Genomic DNA, 15,736 nt, shown 5'->3' with positions numbered 1-15,736 from the left:
ACACTTTGATGAAAAAGCGGCATCTCGGTCAAAATCGGGACCTTAGTAAATATACCCCTTGTTGTCTTTTTTAATCATTATTTACAGGGCCAAGCAAAACGAAATACAAATGCAGCGTTATAAATATAATATATCATTGATAATATAAAAAATGTTTTTACTTGTTTTAGTACAAAATCTTTTTTTCATGTTTAAATGGTAATAGGAACAAATATACTGGTAACGTAGAGGATACCCAAAGGGGGCAGCAGTGAGCTGGGGAATGAATGTAGACAAGTATCCGGTGAACATCGATAACATAACGCTGCAGAGCAAAACTTGGGGGAGATTTATCAAAGATTGGGGAGAGATAAAGTACCAGCCAATCAGCTGTCCTGTCACAGGCTTTGAATGAAAATGGCAATCAGGAGCTGATTAGTTGGTACTTTATCTCTCTCCCCCCCGGTTTTGATAAATCTCCCCCTTGGTACCGGTGTGATAATCACCGCTAGTAACCCTTTTAGTACATAGGACAGAGCTCGCTGCGATTGTAGGCGTGATTGCAGCAGACCTGGCCAGATAGGTGACGCTTTCACCAGGGAGACATTGGGTGGTAAGAGGTGACGCTTTCACCAGGGAGGACATTGGGTGGTAATACTAGAAGGTGCCGCCAGTCCTATTGCAGGACCCTGTATGTGCGACCAGTAAAAGATTAAAGGGGTTGGATGAGAGGTTCACCCTTCATCAAAGGCTGCGCCTCACACTTTACAGCCTGAGAAGCAGATGTTCTCTCCCCTCAGCCCTCATCTTGCTGTCACCTGCAGTTAATGAAAAGGGAAAAGGTTTTGGTTTTCTTCTTCCCTTGGGCCAACTCTAAGAAAGACAAATCAGCGTTAAGTGTGAAATGTCTCCGCATCAAACACAACATGCCGAGACCGTCACCCGTGTCATGTAGCTGAGAACATACAGCCCCCACTGGTAACATGCAGATTGATTTGTGTAAGGCTTCTGCAGGATGACGTGCGGAACTGTGGCCCCAGGCGGTCTCTATAACTGGATACTGATGTACTACGCAGTATGAGTGATGCTGTCGGTGTGACCTGGCTGTTCTCTGCATACTGATCACCTGTGCAATACACACTGCAAAGTGCTAGGTATAAGTAGTAACTAAGGTGGTCATTCCGAGTTGATCGCTCGCTAGCAGTTTTTAGCAGCCGTGCAAAAGCTATGCCGCCGCCCACTGGGGAGTGTATTTTAGCTTAGCAGAAGTGCGAACGAAAGGATCGCAGAGCGGCTACAAAATAATTTTGTGCAGTTTCAGAGCAGCTCAAAACCTACTCAGCGCTTGCGATCACTTCAGACTGTTCAGTTCCTGATTTGACGTCACAAACACGCTCTGCGTTCGCCCAGCCACGCCTGCGTTTTTCTTGGAACGCCTGCATTTTTCCGAACACTCCCTGAAAACGGCCAGTTGACACCCGGAAACGCTCACTTCATGTCAATCACTTTGCGGCCACCAGTGCGACTGAAAAGCTACGCTAGACCTTGTGTGAAACTACATAGTTCGTTGTAATAGTACGACGCGCGTGCACATTGTGCCGCATGCGCAGAAGTGCCTTTTTTTGCCTGATCGCTGCGCTGCGACCAAAATCTGCTAGCGAACAACTCGGAATGATCACCTAAGTAAGTAGAGAACTAGATTGCGGACTATTTTTCTTCGTACTCGCCTACTAGACATAGGGAGGGATGAGTACATACAGCTATCCTTGTTTTAGGTCTCCACCTTCTTGTTATGATGTTGCTAGTACGTCTGCTCAGAGTACAGTTTCCATTGTTTGAGTTCTATTCCCAGTAATCCCTCTAAATGCAGATTTAGCCCTTAATCATGCTATTAAATAACTTAAGTCTCCAATCTCCTGTTCACTGTAATTATTACAGCAACTAACTATGAATGAAAGGGATATACATTATGTAAAACAAACAACAGACGAAGACACAGATAACCAAGTTTAATAGAAAAATTAAAAATAAAATGAAGAAAAGGTTATGGACGTCCAGTGTTCATGATAAAACAGTTGCCTAATGCTTTGACATGGGAACCCAGCGAGTGCTATTTGGAGATGAGATTTCAAATGTGACATCAGATCTGGCTGTCGGTGCCCGGGTGCCCACTGCTGGTGCCCTAAGCCTTGAGTAGCTATGTGCCTGCGAGGAGTGTCGGCAATTGTCTCTTGTACTGCTACCCCGGAGTGTGGGCCACAAATGTAACAAGTCACCATCACTTTCTGTTCATGGAGAAGCCAGTCCGTGGGATGTGATGTTGCCAGCAAGGACTCATTTATTTATTAACCGTTACTAATATATCACCAACATATTCCGTTGCGCTTTACAGTTGGGAGCAAAGCAGCAGTCAAACAAGACTGGGAAATAACATATATATCCGATGACACAAAACTAAACCCTGCGTCGGCATGTTCTGCGTGCTTGCTGCAAGAAGCATTAAATGCCCGGTGTTTGCGTAGTAACTCTGTATGTGCTGACTGGTGGGTTTCGGCCCTTCTCCTCTTTGATGATATTGTTGCACTGCAGAAATAATATTTTCCTTTAGTAGAAATTTCCAGCTGAAAGCGTGCACCAGCCTCCCGCCGCGTGAGGACGTATGACCTCGGCTGCCGGTGAATGGGCCCCATCCTCTGATCTCTTCTTTCTCTCAATGTTTTCAGGCTCCCAGGTCCCAGCACGCGGACATCTGCTGCAGGCAGCGAGGCCAAATCGCGGGGCCCGGCCAGTGGGAACAGGCGCAGTCAGAGCTTTAACAACTACGACAAGGCCAAGCCGGTGACTCCCTCCGCAGCGGTGATTGAGAAAGGTACGTGGAGAGTGCGGCCGTCTCTATCCTGAGATGCTAGAGAAAGGAAATACAGCAAATTGCTCTGGGATTTGGGAATACGGCTCTGGAAGATGTGCAGAGATGTTAGCAGAATATAAGTAGCAGCAAAGAGATTTGTGTGGTGAAAAAGTTAAAATACTCTCATTGAATCAAGAACAATTACAGTATGGTTTCAGTGGGTACTGTTTGGTCACGCAGCGGCAGTAAGCAGAGAGGGTGAGAGGTACAGTATGCTGTCTGCAGGGGCCTGGAGTGATGATATAACGTGTAGTTTATACCTTCCATCTGATTCCTGTTATTATTAGAACTGGGTCATGCAGTAAGGCCATTGTATTCACCATTGTACTTGGTATGATCCCATTACATTGGTTCATATGTCCGGGAGACTGGGCTGATAGCTTAGCTGTGCATAACGTCATACGTCACCTGTCATTTCCCACTTTTACTGTAATAATCTGTCCCTGTATTCTAATAGCACTTCCTAATATACCTCCACCCCCTCCATGTCATAAACTTTATCCATCTCATAACGTTGTCGCCAGTCATCAAAAACTGTACCTCCCTCCCCCGTGCCATAATCTCTGTCCATTATATAACCCTGTCCCTATACTCTAATCACTCATCATATACTGTACCTCCCTCCCCCGTGCCATAATCTCTGTCCATTATATAACCCTGTCCCTATACTCTAATCACTCATCATATACTGTACCTCCCTCCCCCTCCGTGCCATAATCTCTCTCCATCATATAACCCTGTCCCTATACTCTAATCACTCATCATATACTGTACCTCCCTCCCCCTCCGTGCCATAATCTCTCTCCATCATATAACCCTGTCCCTATACTCTAATCACTCATCATATACTGTACCTCCCTCCCCCGTGCCATAATCTCCCTCCATTATATAACCCTGTCCCTATATTCTAATCACTCATCATACACTGTACCCCCCCCCCCTCCATGCCATAATCTCTCTCCATCATATATCCTGTCCCTATACTCTAATCACTCATCATATACTGTAGCTCCCTCCCCATCCATGCCGTAATCTCTCCATCATATACCCTGTCCCTATACTCTAATCACTCATCATATACTGTACCCCCCCCCCTCCATGCCATAATCTCTCCATCATATAACCCTTTCCCTATACTCTAATCACTCATCCTATACTGTACCCTCCCCCCTCCGTGCCATAATCTCTCTCCATCATATAACCCTGTCCCTATACTCTAATCACTCCTCATATATACTGTACCTCCCTCCCCCTCCAGGCCATAATCTCTCTCCATCATATAACCCTGTCCCTATACTCTAATCACTCATCATATACTGTACCTCCCTCCCCCTCCATGCCATAATCTCTCTCCATCATATAACCCTGTCCCTATACTCTAATCACTCATCATATACTGTACCTCCCTCCCCCTCCGTGCCATAATCTCTCCATCATATAACCCTGTCCCTATACTCTAATCACTCCTCATATACTGTACCTCCCTCCCCCTCTATGCCATAATCTCTCTCCATCATATAACCCTGTCCCTATACTCTAATCACTCATCATATACTGTACCTCCCTCCCCTCCATGCCATAATCTCTCTCCATCATATAACCCTGTCCCTATACTCTAATCACTCATCATATACTGTACCTCCCTCCCCCTCCATGCCATAATCTCTCCATCATATAACCCTGTCCCTATACTCTAATCGCTCATCATATACTGTAGCTCCCTCCCCCTCCATGCCATAATCTCTCCATCATATAACCCTGTCCCTATACTCTAATCACTCATCATATACTGTACCTCCCTCCCCCTCCATGCCATAATCTCTCTCCATCATATAACCCTGTCCCTATACTCTAATCACTCATCATATACTGTACCTCCCTCCCCCTCCATGCCATAATCTCTCTCCATCATATAACCCTGTCCCTATACTCTAATCACTCCTCATATACTGTACCTCCCTCCCCCTCCATGCCATAATCTCTCCATCATATAACCCTGTGCCTATACTCTAATCACTCATCATATACTGTACCTCCCTCCCCCTCCATGCCATAATCTCTCCATCATATAACCCTGTCCCTATACTCTAATCACTCATCATATACTGTACCTCCCTCCCCCTCCATGCCATAATCTCTCTCCATCATATAACCCTGTCCCTATACTCTAATCACTCATCATATACTGTACCTCCCTCCCCCTCCATGCCATAATCTCTCTCCATCATATAACCCTGTCCCTATACTCTAATCACTCCTCATATACTGTACCTCCCTCCCCCTCCATGCCATAATCTCTCTCCATCATATAACCCTGTGCCTATACTCTAATCACTCCTCATATACTGTACCTCCCTCCCCCTCCATGCCATAATCTCTCCATCATATAACCCTGTCCCTATACTCTAATCACTCCTCATATACTGTGCCTCCCTCCCCCTCCGTGCCATAATCTCTCTCCATCATATAACCCTGTGCCTATACTCTAATCACTCCTCATATACGGTACCTCCCTCCCCCTCCGTGCCATAATCTCTCCATCATATAACCCTGTCCCTATACTCTAATCACTCATCATATACTGTACCTCCCTCCCCCTCCATGCCATAATCTCTCTCCATCATATACCCTGTCCCTATACTCTAATCACTCCTCATATACTGTACCTCCCTCCCCCTCCATGCCATAATCTCTCCATCATATACCCTGTCCCTATACTCTAATCACTCATCATATACTGTAGCTCCCTCCCCCTCCATGCCATAATCTCTCTCCATCATATACCCTGTCCCTATACTCTAATCACTCCTCATATACTGTACCTCCCTCCCCCTCCATGCCATAATCTCTCCATCATATAACCCTGTCCCTATACTCTAATCACTCCTCATATACTGTACCTCCCTCCCCCTCCATGCCATAATCTCTCTCCATCATATAACCCTGAATGCGTGGACTAGACTCCCGTCGTGTGAGGACCTGTGACCTCGGCTGCTGGTGATTGGGCCCCATCCTCTGATCTCTTCTTATTCTCAATGTTTTCAGGCTCCCAGGTCCCAGCACGCGGACATCTGCTGCGGGCAGCGAGGCCAAATCGCGGGCCCAGCCAATGGGAACAGGCGCAGTCAGAATTGCATTTGCAGTTTAGTGATTGGGAGGGCATGTACTAAGCAGTGATAAAAGCGGAGAAGTGAGCCAGTGGAGAAGTTGCCCATGGCAACCAATCAGCTGCTCTGTATACTTTTGATAATACTTTGATAATATGCAAATTATAAATGTTATGTCAGTGCTGATTGGGTGCCATGGGAAACTTCTCCACTGGCTCACTTCTCCACTTTTATCACTGCTTAGTACATCTCCCCAAAAAAGTCTGTGTCGCAAGTCTTGTGTTCTACTGTTAGAGGATAGAAAATCACCTCTATACTACATACAATGCGTGCAGGGGGTTAAAGTGTGTGTGTGGGAGGGGGGGGGGGGGGGGTTTGCATGTGAGCACTGTACACATCTATACAACCCCTGTAATGGGTTAGTCCCTGGGAAGAGGGAGCGACAGACGCCTCGGATACAATTACATTATTAAGTACCATACATTACTCTCTCCACCTGTCGTCGTGCCGGAGCGTTTTCCCGTTTACTTCTTAAAAACCACCTATGTACCTTGTCTAGGGAACCGTTTCGGAAACATGACATTTTGGCTGCACACTCAGGAGTATATTTATTAAAGCTTATAATATTTTCTAGGCTGCAGTAGAGAACTGATAGACAGAATCTGTTTAGTTGCTATTGGCAACATCACCACTTCTCATTTTTAGAAACTTAAGGGCGGTATCCTATTGATCGTAAAACCGTTTTCGGTGTGCGCAAACAGACGCATATCGCGATTAATGACCGATGGTCATTATCGCCGTATCCAATTAGTGTCCGTTTTCATCGGCCGAAAATGGACCCGCGATCGCCTCCCGATCCCATGCGATATCGAGGCTCCGACAGCCCGCCCGAGGCACCCGAAGTATAATCCGTGATAAGTGTCAGCATCGAGTCTAATAGAATAGCCCCTTAGTAAATTTACCCCTCAGTGTCTGATACATATTATTTAAAATGCCAGTGGGCACCATCTGTGCCAGCAGTTACTAATGTGAGAGGGCTTTTGCCAGCGTGGCAGGAAGATGTGTTACAGTTGCAGGAGCAGTGCATCCTGGGAATTGCATTCCGTACGTATGTGTTTCCTGGGCAGGGGTAAGAGCGCCATCTTTATCATGTCGTCCATAACCAGAGAAGTGGGCCCCGATCACGCAGACAGCTGTGTGTAACAGGCCCCCCTTAATTGTGCTAGGAGATGTCCATTCTAGGGCCAGTTGCCCACGTGCGTTTTTGTTTAAGTTCCTCATCGTAGGCCATGCCACCATATCGGGCATTAGAGGAACTGCAATGGCCATGAATGTGACAGACATTACCAGTGGGTATGGGGTTATTGGAAATAATGGCTGACATTCTCAGATCCTTCTTCATGCATGTAATAGCGGTAAAGGTGCCGGCGGGTGTGAGACCTTCAAACAGTATTAAAACCCACCAATCGCCAGATCTTTTTGGACATTTTCAGTCTTATAGGGTTTTTTATCAAAGTATGGAGAGAGATAAACTAGAGGAAAATAAATCAGTAACCAATCAGCTCCTCTCATTGTCCAGGCTGTTTGAAAAGTGACAAGAGCTGATTGGTTAGTGCTTTACATCTCTCCATGCGTGATAAGTACCCCACTCAATGTGACCGTGGTTATATTCAAACACTGTACACGAAGGGCACGTTGTTCCCCGGGAGCTGAAATGGACATCAGTGAAGTACGGTATGTGTGACGGAGATAAATGAGAGGTTTCAACGTCTCTGATGTTACATTCGTTTTAGGACACAGGTGGTCATTCCGAGTTGATCGCTAGCTGCATTCGTTCGCTCTGGAGCGATGTGGTAAAAAAACGGCACTTCTGCGCATGCGTATGCGGCACAATGCACACGCGCAACATATTATTGCAATGAACGATGTAGTTTCACACAAGGTCTAGCGAAGCATTTTAGTTGCACTGGTTGTCGCAGAGTGATTGACATGAAGTGGGCGTTTCTGGGTGGCAACTGACCGTTTTCAGGGAGTGTTTGGAAAAACGCAGGCGTGCCAGGAAAAACGCAGGCGTGGCTGGGCGAACGCAGGGCGTGTTCGTGACGTCAAAACAGGAACTGAACAGTCTGAAGTGATCGCAAGCGCTGAGTAGGTTTTGAGCTACTCTATAATTCACAAAAAAACTTTGTAGCCGCTCTGCGATCCTTTCGTTCGCACCTCTGCTAAGCTAAAACACACTCCCAGTGGGAGGCGGAATAGCGTTTGCACGGCTGCTAAAAACTGCTAGCGAGCGATCAACTTGGAATGACCACCACAGTTTTGTGATCAGGCCATATGGGGATCTCGGCCATTTGCAGGAATCTGCCTGAAGAGGGCAGTAGTGACCCACAAATGATCAGTTATTGTATGGGAGAGCGTCATTTCACACTATACACCAGTGACGGGTAACCTGATACGTTTCAGTGGCTGCATCGGGCGGCCCCCTAACCTTCCAAAGGGACACACATTATTTTTAATCTCCACAATAAGTGAAATCGTTAAGTTTAAGGGAGATCTGTAATAACATACCAGCACAAGTGTTACAGCTATAAAAATAATGCTGCCAATAAAGCAGGAAGGAGCTGGGGCCGCTAGCGGGGCTCCGATGGCTGCGTGCGGCCCTAGCGGCCTGCGCCCATCACTGCTGTATGCGGTGGGCCTGCGAGAGGCAGAAAGATATCTTCTGTTATAGCGCCATTTGCCTTTAATTGTGCCAAAGTGCACGGCTTCTGGGGGAAGATGTTGGTGCGTTAAGCGTCAGCCGTGGGAGGAACTGAGCGGAGCACTACAAAAACGAGACTCCTTTGCGCGGCGTTAGGTTATTGAAATGAGTTCATGGGGAGGAGAGAGCCTGTTTTTAGTGGGGTTTGCTGCTGTGTGAGGAGCGGTGTGGATCGGGATCGGTATGAAATACCTCCAATCAAAATCCCGACAGCAATTGACCGACGGTCAAAATCCCAACTTGGACAAAATACCGACATTTAAAATGCCTTCAGGTCAAAATACCGACATGCGTTTTTCATTGTTTTTTTTTGTGTATGTCGACATAGATCGACATGGACACCATATAAGTGTACCACGTACCCTCGCATGGCTCGCTGCGCTCGAAACACTATTATATTCCCCCTCCAGGTCCACTGGGATGGTAAAGTATGAACATGTCGGTTTCATTGAAAAAAATCATGAAAACCTCATGTCGGCATTTGACCTGTCGGCATTTTGACCTTGTCTGTATTTTAAATGTCGGTATTTTGTCCATGTCGGGATTTTGACCGTCGATCAATTGCTGTCGGGATTTCGACCATCAGAATTTTGATTGGAGGTAAATTGACTGCATCCCTGTGGATCATAGGGTCGACAATGACTAGTTCAACACCTGAAATAGGTTGGCACGGTCATTAGGTCGACATGAACAAGGTAGAAATGGAAAAAGGTCGACGTGAGTTTTTGACACCTTTTTTGGTGTTGTTTTCTCCATAAAGTGACCGGGAACCCCAATTAGTGCACCGTATCCCCTCGCTTCACTCACCACGCTTCGGGCAAGGTGCCTCGCTCCGCTACCGCTGCGCTCAGCTCAGTTTACTATTCCCAGTTGTAGTCCACGTGGATCGAAAAGTATTAAAAAGTTCAAAACATGGAGAAATTTTTTTTTTTAAATCATGTCTACCTATAGACCATGTCAACCTAATGCAGTCGACCAATAGTGGTCGACCTAATGAGTGTCGACCTAAAGACCGGATCCCGTGAAGAGACCTCACCTCATCCTATAGCGGGTCCGACTCATCAGATTTGACACCATGTAATCTCATGGGCAGCTGGCGGAGCACCGGATGCACCATCCTAGATGAGCTGGTGCAGAACCACGGCCCTTTGGGACATGCATACAGTGCACTGGGTAACTGAAACAGTACTGATGAGAACACTGCCAGCCACCCAGTGACCAGGAACCAGTGACGTAACAGAGGCACAAAGGGCTTTACATAGAAATGACATTCACCCATATAAAATATTATTAAATGTTCTGGGTATATACAGTCCCATTCCTGCTGTGATCTGGTAGATTGCGCCTCAGTCCCCAGTCTAACCGGTTGGAGAGTTTTTCCTGTAAATGGAACACAGCGGCGATTCTTTCCTGCCCGTCGGCTGCTTACGCTTTACTTCCAGATCCTGTAAATATTAACCAGCATTTTTGGAATGTCAAGGTATTTTGTCATTCACTGCCCTCCCCCCCTCCTCCCCCCATCTGGGGCACCATATTGAAGGCAACGTACTGAGGTGGAGATAAAAGATTTTTTAGGACTGTTTTGCTGATTATTCACCTGTTTCTGCATTTGGGCAGAATAATTTGCACATCCTACCCTAATCTCGTTACTTAGCGGCAGTAATAAACTCACCGCTCTAGTCCAGAGGGTTTATATTCTGGTGCGTTTTGGAGGAAAGGTGGAACCAGGAGATTGTAGCGCCGGAACATTGCACATTTGTTGATTCGTCTTTCACTGCTAAACAGCAGAATTTCTCTACATGCTACAGGATATCATCTAACATAATTATGTACATAATAAAAATACATTCTTTTTACAAGTTCTAAATGAAAGAATCTACAGCAGCACAAATTGCGCATCTTTACTTGGGAATCTCATTCATGGAATTCCAGGCACGTGGTTGTGTTTCCAATTTGTAGAGTGGGTAATAATGAAAACATTTTACTATTTACATAGTCCTCATGAGAATATTGATTTTATGTCCCCCCAAGGCTTGTACAAATAGACACCGGAAAAATAGCGCCGTCAGAGCCTTAGAAAAAAACTTTTACTCTCTCCACAGTTTTTACAGAGAGTTGAAAAGTTTTTTTGGAAGTCTTAATTCAGAATAGTGCATTATTTCCCTATAGGGCACCACTACATCGCACCAAGCGCAAACGTTCATGAAGCTGGCGCAAAGTGAACGCTAGTCAGGAGGTGCCTGTACTGACCCATTCATTAGTTATATAGGACTATCAATGTTAAGTACATTTAGGAGGCTTTAAAACAGTTAAACACTTGTTTCCAAACCCTTTTGATGAAAAGAAGCAGGACAGTGAGTAAGTGACCTGTGGCACTCAGTGAGTAAGTGGCCTGTAGCTCTCAGTGAGTAAGTGACCTGTGGCACTCAGTGAGTAAGTGACCTGTAGCTCTCAGTGAGTAAGTGGCCGATGGTACTCAGTAAGGAATAAACATAAATTAAAGTGGCAAATGCCTGGTCTTATGTCTTTATTTGGGATCACAGCTCCTTGGTTACCTATAATAACATCCTTTACATATACACTGTTTGATGTAACTAGACCAGCAAATGATCCCTGGCCAACATTGTAAATGCAGAATTAGCTGGGATGGTTTCTGCAGCAATGGTTTATAAATACTATTTCTTGTTTGAAAGCCGCTTGTGTCTGTGAATTCTTCTCCCATACAAGGAAGGACTTGCAATGTTTGTTTATATCACAGGTCCACTCACCGATCTGTAGGACCCAATAAAGTGCAGTTTTCACATATTTCTCCTGATTGTTTCATTTCCATGGTGAAGATAAACTAGTATCTCGTTCTGCCATAACGTTCTTACGGCCTCAGCACAAAGGCTCAGATCCCCGTCATACCTCCGCCATTGTGTATCCGTGCGGGTGGACACTTAAGTTGTGTTCTGTCCTCTCGCCCCTAATTTGCAGCCCCCGTCCTTGTAAATTGCCATTATGTCAGTTGTTTAGCGGGTTTCTTTGTAATTCAGACATTATTTTTAGAAAGTGATGTTTAAAATTGACACCGTTTTCCCCTCTTCGCTTACCCCCTTATGGGATAACCCTTCTTTCGCCCCGAGTCATTCCCGGACCCGCTCTCGTCTATGGTCGGAAAGGAATATCCGCTTTGTTCTGGATGTACTGTCTGAGGGCGTCTGCGCGCCTCTATCGGACATCATGACAAAATATAATTTCCCGGAAGCGAACCCCTGTACCTATTTCCAGATAAGACACTTTGTCTCCTCTCTATCGAATTCTTCCCCGTTCCAACCTTTATCTACTCTGGAGTCTTATTGCTATCATAAACCGCTCGCCCGAGGAATTATTTCCCTTCTATACTCCCTTCTTCAGGAGCGGGGCCAGTCGACGAACCCGGCTTTTGTACTTCAGTGGGAACGGGACCTAGGACCGCTGCCTGCTGATCATGAGTGGTCGGATGTCTTCACTGCTGCCGCAAAATCTTCCATCTCAACCCTAGTAAAGGAAAACGCCTACAAAATATTATATAGGTGGTATTTTGTCCCCTCTAGACTCCATAAAATGTTTCCTTCCTCTTCGCCCACGTGCTGGAGAGGATGCAGCGGCCACGGCTCTTTCCTTCACATCTGGTGGACGTGTCCTAAGATCGTACTATTTTGGGACTCAGTCGCACACCTGATGAGTACAGTGCTCCATACCCAGGTATCTAAAGACCTTTGGTCTTTTCTGCTGGGCCTCCCCATGGTTGACACACCTCCAAACTCCGGTAAATTACTGACACAGATCTTAAATGCTGCTCGATGCTCAATTGCCCTCCACTGGAAACAGAGGGAGCCCCCCCCCCTATTAAGCGGGTCATTGATAAAGTATGGTACTTAGCAAGCATGGAAAAAATCACTGCATACCTCCATAACAGATCTTTCCAGTTTCTTCTGATTTGGGAATTATGGTTTGAATCTCAAGCTCCCACACGTAGGATACGCTCCCCTGAGGGTTCTGCGGCCCTTCTACTGTGACCTTTGTAATCTCCTAACCTATCGAGTAGATATGGGACCGTTCTTAACATTATCTTTTCGTGTATCTCAAGTATTACCTTCTATTTTGCACTAACTCTCCGAGTGGCATTTGCTGGACAAGGAGGCGCACTGGCGGACCCTCCAACTCTGTCTTTTCTCCCTCTACTCTATACCTTCCCCGTCTTCCCCTTCTCTTCTCTTCTTTTCTCTTCTCTTGCCTTTTCTTTATCCTTCCTTTCTTTCCTTGTACAGTCACGAGATTATATCTGGGTTCCTATTTAATCGGATTGCTTCTGTTACTCCCGATGCATATTTTACCTCTATATCTTTTATTATCAATGTAATGTCTTTAATTATAGGAACCCCATGACCTCTTTTTTAAGGTTATATTTCTGCTCTAGGTATAATGTTGTTTTATGGATATGCTCTCCCCACGTGTTGTGGGGGGTTAATGTTATCCCTTATAACCTGAAAATTAAATAAACAATAAAAAAAAAAAAATTGACACCGTTTTTTTTCTCTGGAAAATGATCAAGACAAATAAAATAAAAAACATATATTTAATCTACAGTATGATCAATAAACTAATATTATGATACCCCTGAGATAATTACATGACCATTAGTGTCATTTAGGTTTGACTTGTCCTCATTATTTTCCTAATCATCGCTAACTGGTACTAACCTGGGCCGTTCCCTCCCTGTAACCCTGTGGCCGCGCCATGTGATTCTGGCCCATTTCACAGCACCAGCCAAGTACTGGAACAGAGTGATTCTCAGTGTTTCTGCTTTGGAATGTCAGAATTCCCGGTTGTGACCTCTCGTTTTCCTGTTTTTTTTTGGGTGTGGTTTATCAAATCGACAGTGTCTAGGTCGACAATGTTTAGGTCGACCACTATAGGTCGACAGTCACTAGGTCGACATGGATGGAAGGTCGACAGGGTTTCTAGGTCGACATGTGCTAGGTCGACAGGTCTAAAGGTCGACATGAGGATTTAAAAAAAAAATTGGTGTCGTTTTCTTCGTAGAGTGACCGGGATCCCAAATTAGTGCACCGCGTCCCCTCGCATCTCTCGCTTCGCTCGCCATGCTTCGGGCATGGTGCCTTCGCTCTGCTACCGCTTCGCTCGGCACACTTTACCGTTCCAATCGTAGTCCACGTGGATCGTTAAGTATGAAAAAATTCAAAAAAAGTGTGAAAAACTCATGTCGACCTTTAGACTTGTCGACCTAGCACATGTCGACCTAGAAACCCTGTCGACCTTCCATCCATGTCGACCTAGTGACTGTTGACCTATAGTGGTCGACCTAAACATTGTCGACCTAGACACTGTCGATCTTCAGACCGGATCCCGTTTTTTCTACCCTGTCTATCTTTTATTATTTTATTTAATTTACTGCGGTGGTGCATATTTCCGATGGATGCCGATGAGGCTTCCTTGTGGTTGTGTGATCTCTGCTTATCTCCCATTTGGCGCCAACAGAAACTATTGCGCACTTGCAAATGAAGAGTGGGTCCAGTGTCCAAGACCCACACCCCAAGACCGGATTTATTTCCACCAAAATGTAATCGTCCAAGCTTTTCCAGGCGTTTACCTGGTGCGTCTGAAATGCGTCGATTGTCCTGGAAATTCCAAAAATAGAAACAGTGGTGACACGGTTGATTCTATTTCGGAGTGGGAGAAGGGACCTTCTGACGTATCTAGGGGAGGAGACACGTCACCAGGGGGAGGAGCTACAGGTGAACAGGGTACCCGAAAAGTGCCCTCGCGGGCTCGCTTCGCTCGCCACGCTTCGGGCTCGGTGGCTCGCTTCGCTCGCCACCTGATTACTAAAGGTAATAGTTGGTGGCGTGGATAGTAGAGGAACTATCCCGCTGGCCTAGCTCCTCCCCCTTGTGTTGTGACTCCTCCCCCAGACGGAAAAGGTCCCTTAGCCCACTTGATTTTAGCATCTACCGTGGTGACACTGCCAAGAGGAGGTCTGAATGGGAGGAGCAACCAGCAGCAAGCCGCACACAGAGATTGCGCCCTTTGATTGGTTCTGCTGCTTACACAAGCACCTGCAAACAAATGCACAGTACCACTTCTCCTGTTCTGTATACTGGATGCAATTCTCATTATGTATTCTTATTCTGAAAAAAATTGACACATACACAGTGCCACTTCTCCTGTTCTGTATACTGGATATAATTATTGTATTTGTTCTTATTTTGTATGTAAGGACAAATACACAGTACTACTTCTCCCGCTCTATATACTGGATATAGTTCTTGTATTTTTACTGGATAGAATTCTCATGATCAGTTCTTATTCTGTATACGTGGACAAATGCACAGTATCTCTTCTCCTGTCCTGTATATTGGATATAATTCTTGTATCTGTTTATATGGTGCAAGCATGAACAACTGCACAGTACCACTTATCTTATTATGTATACTTTATATCATTTTCAGCATCTGTATATATGGCCAGCTGCACAGTATCACTTCCTTTGTTCTGTGTGCTGCAATTAATTCACTGTGAGCATTTGAAATATAATGCAATGGACTGTACTAGAATCTTGTCCAGGGGTCAGGTTGGGGGTTGTAGACACCGCTACAGTATGTATGAATCATTGAATGCCCCTTCATAATAGCTAAGCATCACTGAAAATTGCGTATAAATGTTGTATGCGATACGTATAAATAACGCTAATAAATTGCCCAATTTGCAGCCTGCTGGTGTGCTTACTGTTTCCATAGCCACAATGTTAGCGCGTTACACTGCAGCAATTAGTGACTTTTACTCCCACAGACAAATGCAGAACATTGCACTTGAGGCTATTGCTAGTGGTACAAGCTAATACTGGGTATTACACTAATTACAAATCTGTGAAGCAGAATTTCTACATGACTCAGATCTTCCGGCCTCTTATATAAACTCTGATATCCAAACTGTTCT

At 45.4% G+C, this 15,736-nt stretch overlaps 1 protein-coding gene across 9 annotated transcripts in view; it reads left to right on the top strand.

The window, feature by feature from the left end:
- The window catches only part of NAV2 (neuron navigator 2), a 708,207-nt gene that overhangs the window by 535,277 nt on the left and 157,194 nt on the right, over positions 1-15,736 (top strand). For all 9 annotated transcript variants that reach the window (XM_063946386.1, XM_063946388.1, XM_063946385.1 and 6 more), the window contains one exon: positions 2,703-2,848. In XM_063946386.1, coding sequence (XP_063802456.1) covers positions 2,703-2,848 — 146 coding nt within the window. The remainder of the gene's footprint in view (positions 1-2,702; positions 2,849-15,736) is intronic.

Source organism: Pseudophryne corroboree, chromosome 11 (assembly GCF_028390025.1).
Source record: "Pseudophryne corroboree isolate aPseCor3 chromosome 11, aPseCor3.hap2, whole genome shotgun sequence".
In the NCBI taxonomy this organism is placed as follows: Eukaryota; Metazoa; Chordata; class Amphibia; order Anura; family Myobatrachidae; genus Pseudophryne; species Pseudophryne corroboree.
The sequence above is the reverse complement of the archived record's forward strand: the minus strand, read 5'-3'. Positions and strand labels throughout refer to the sequence as shown.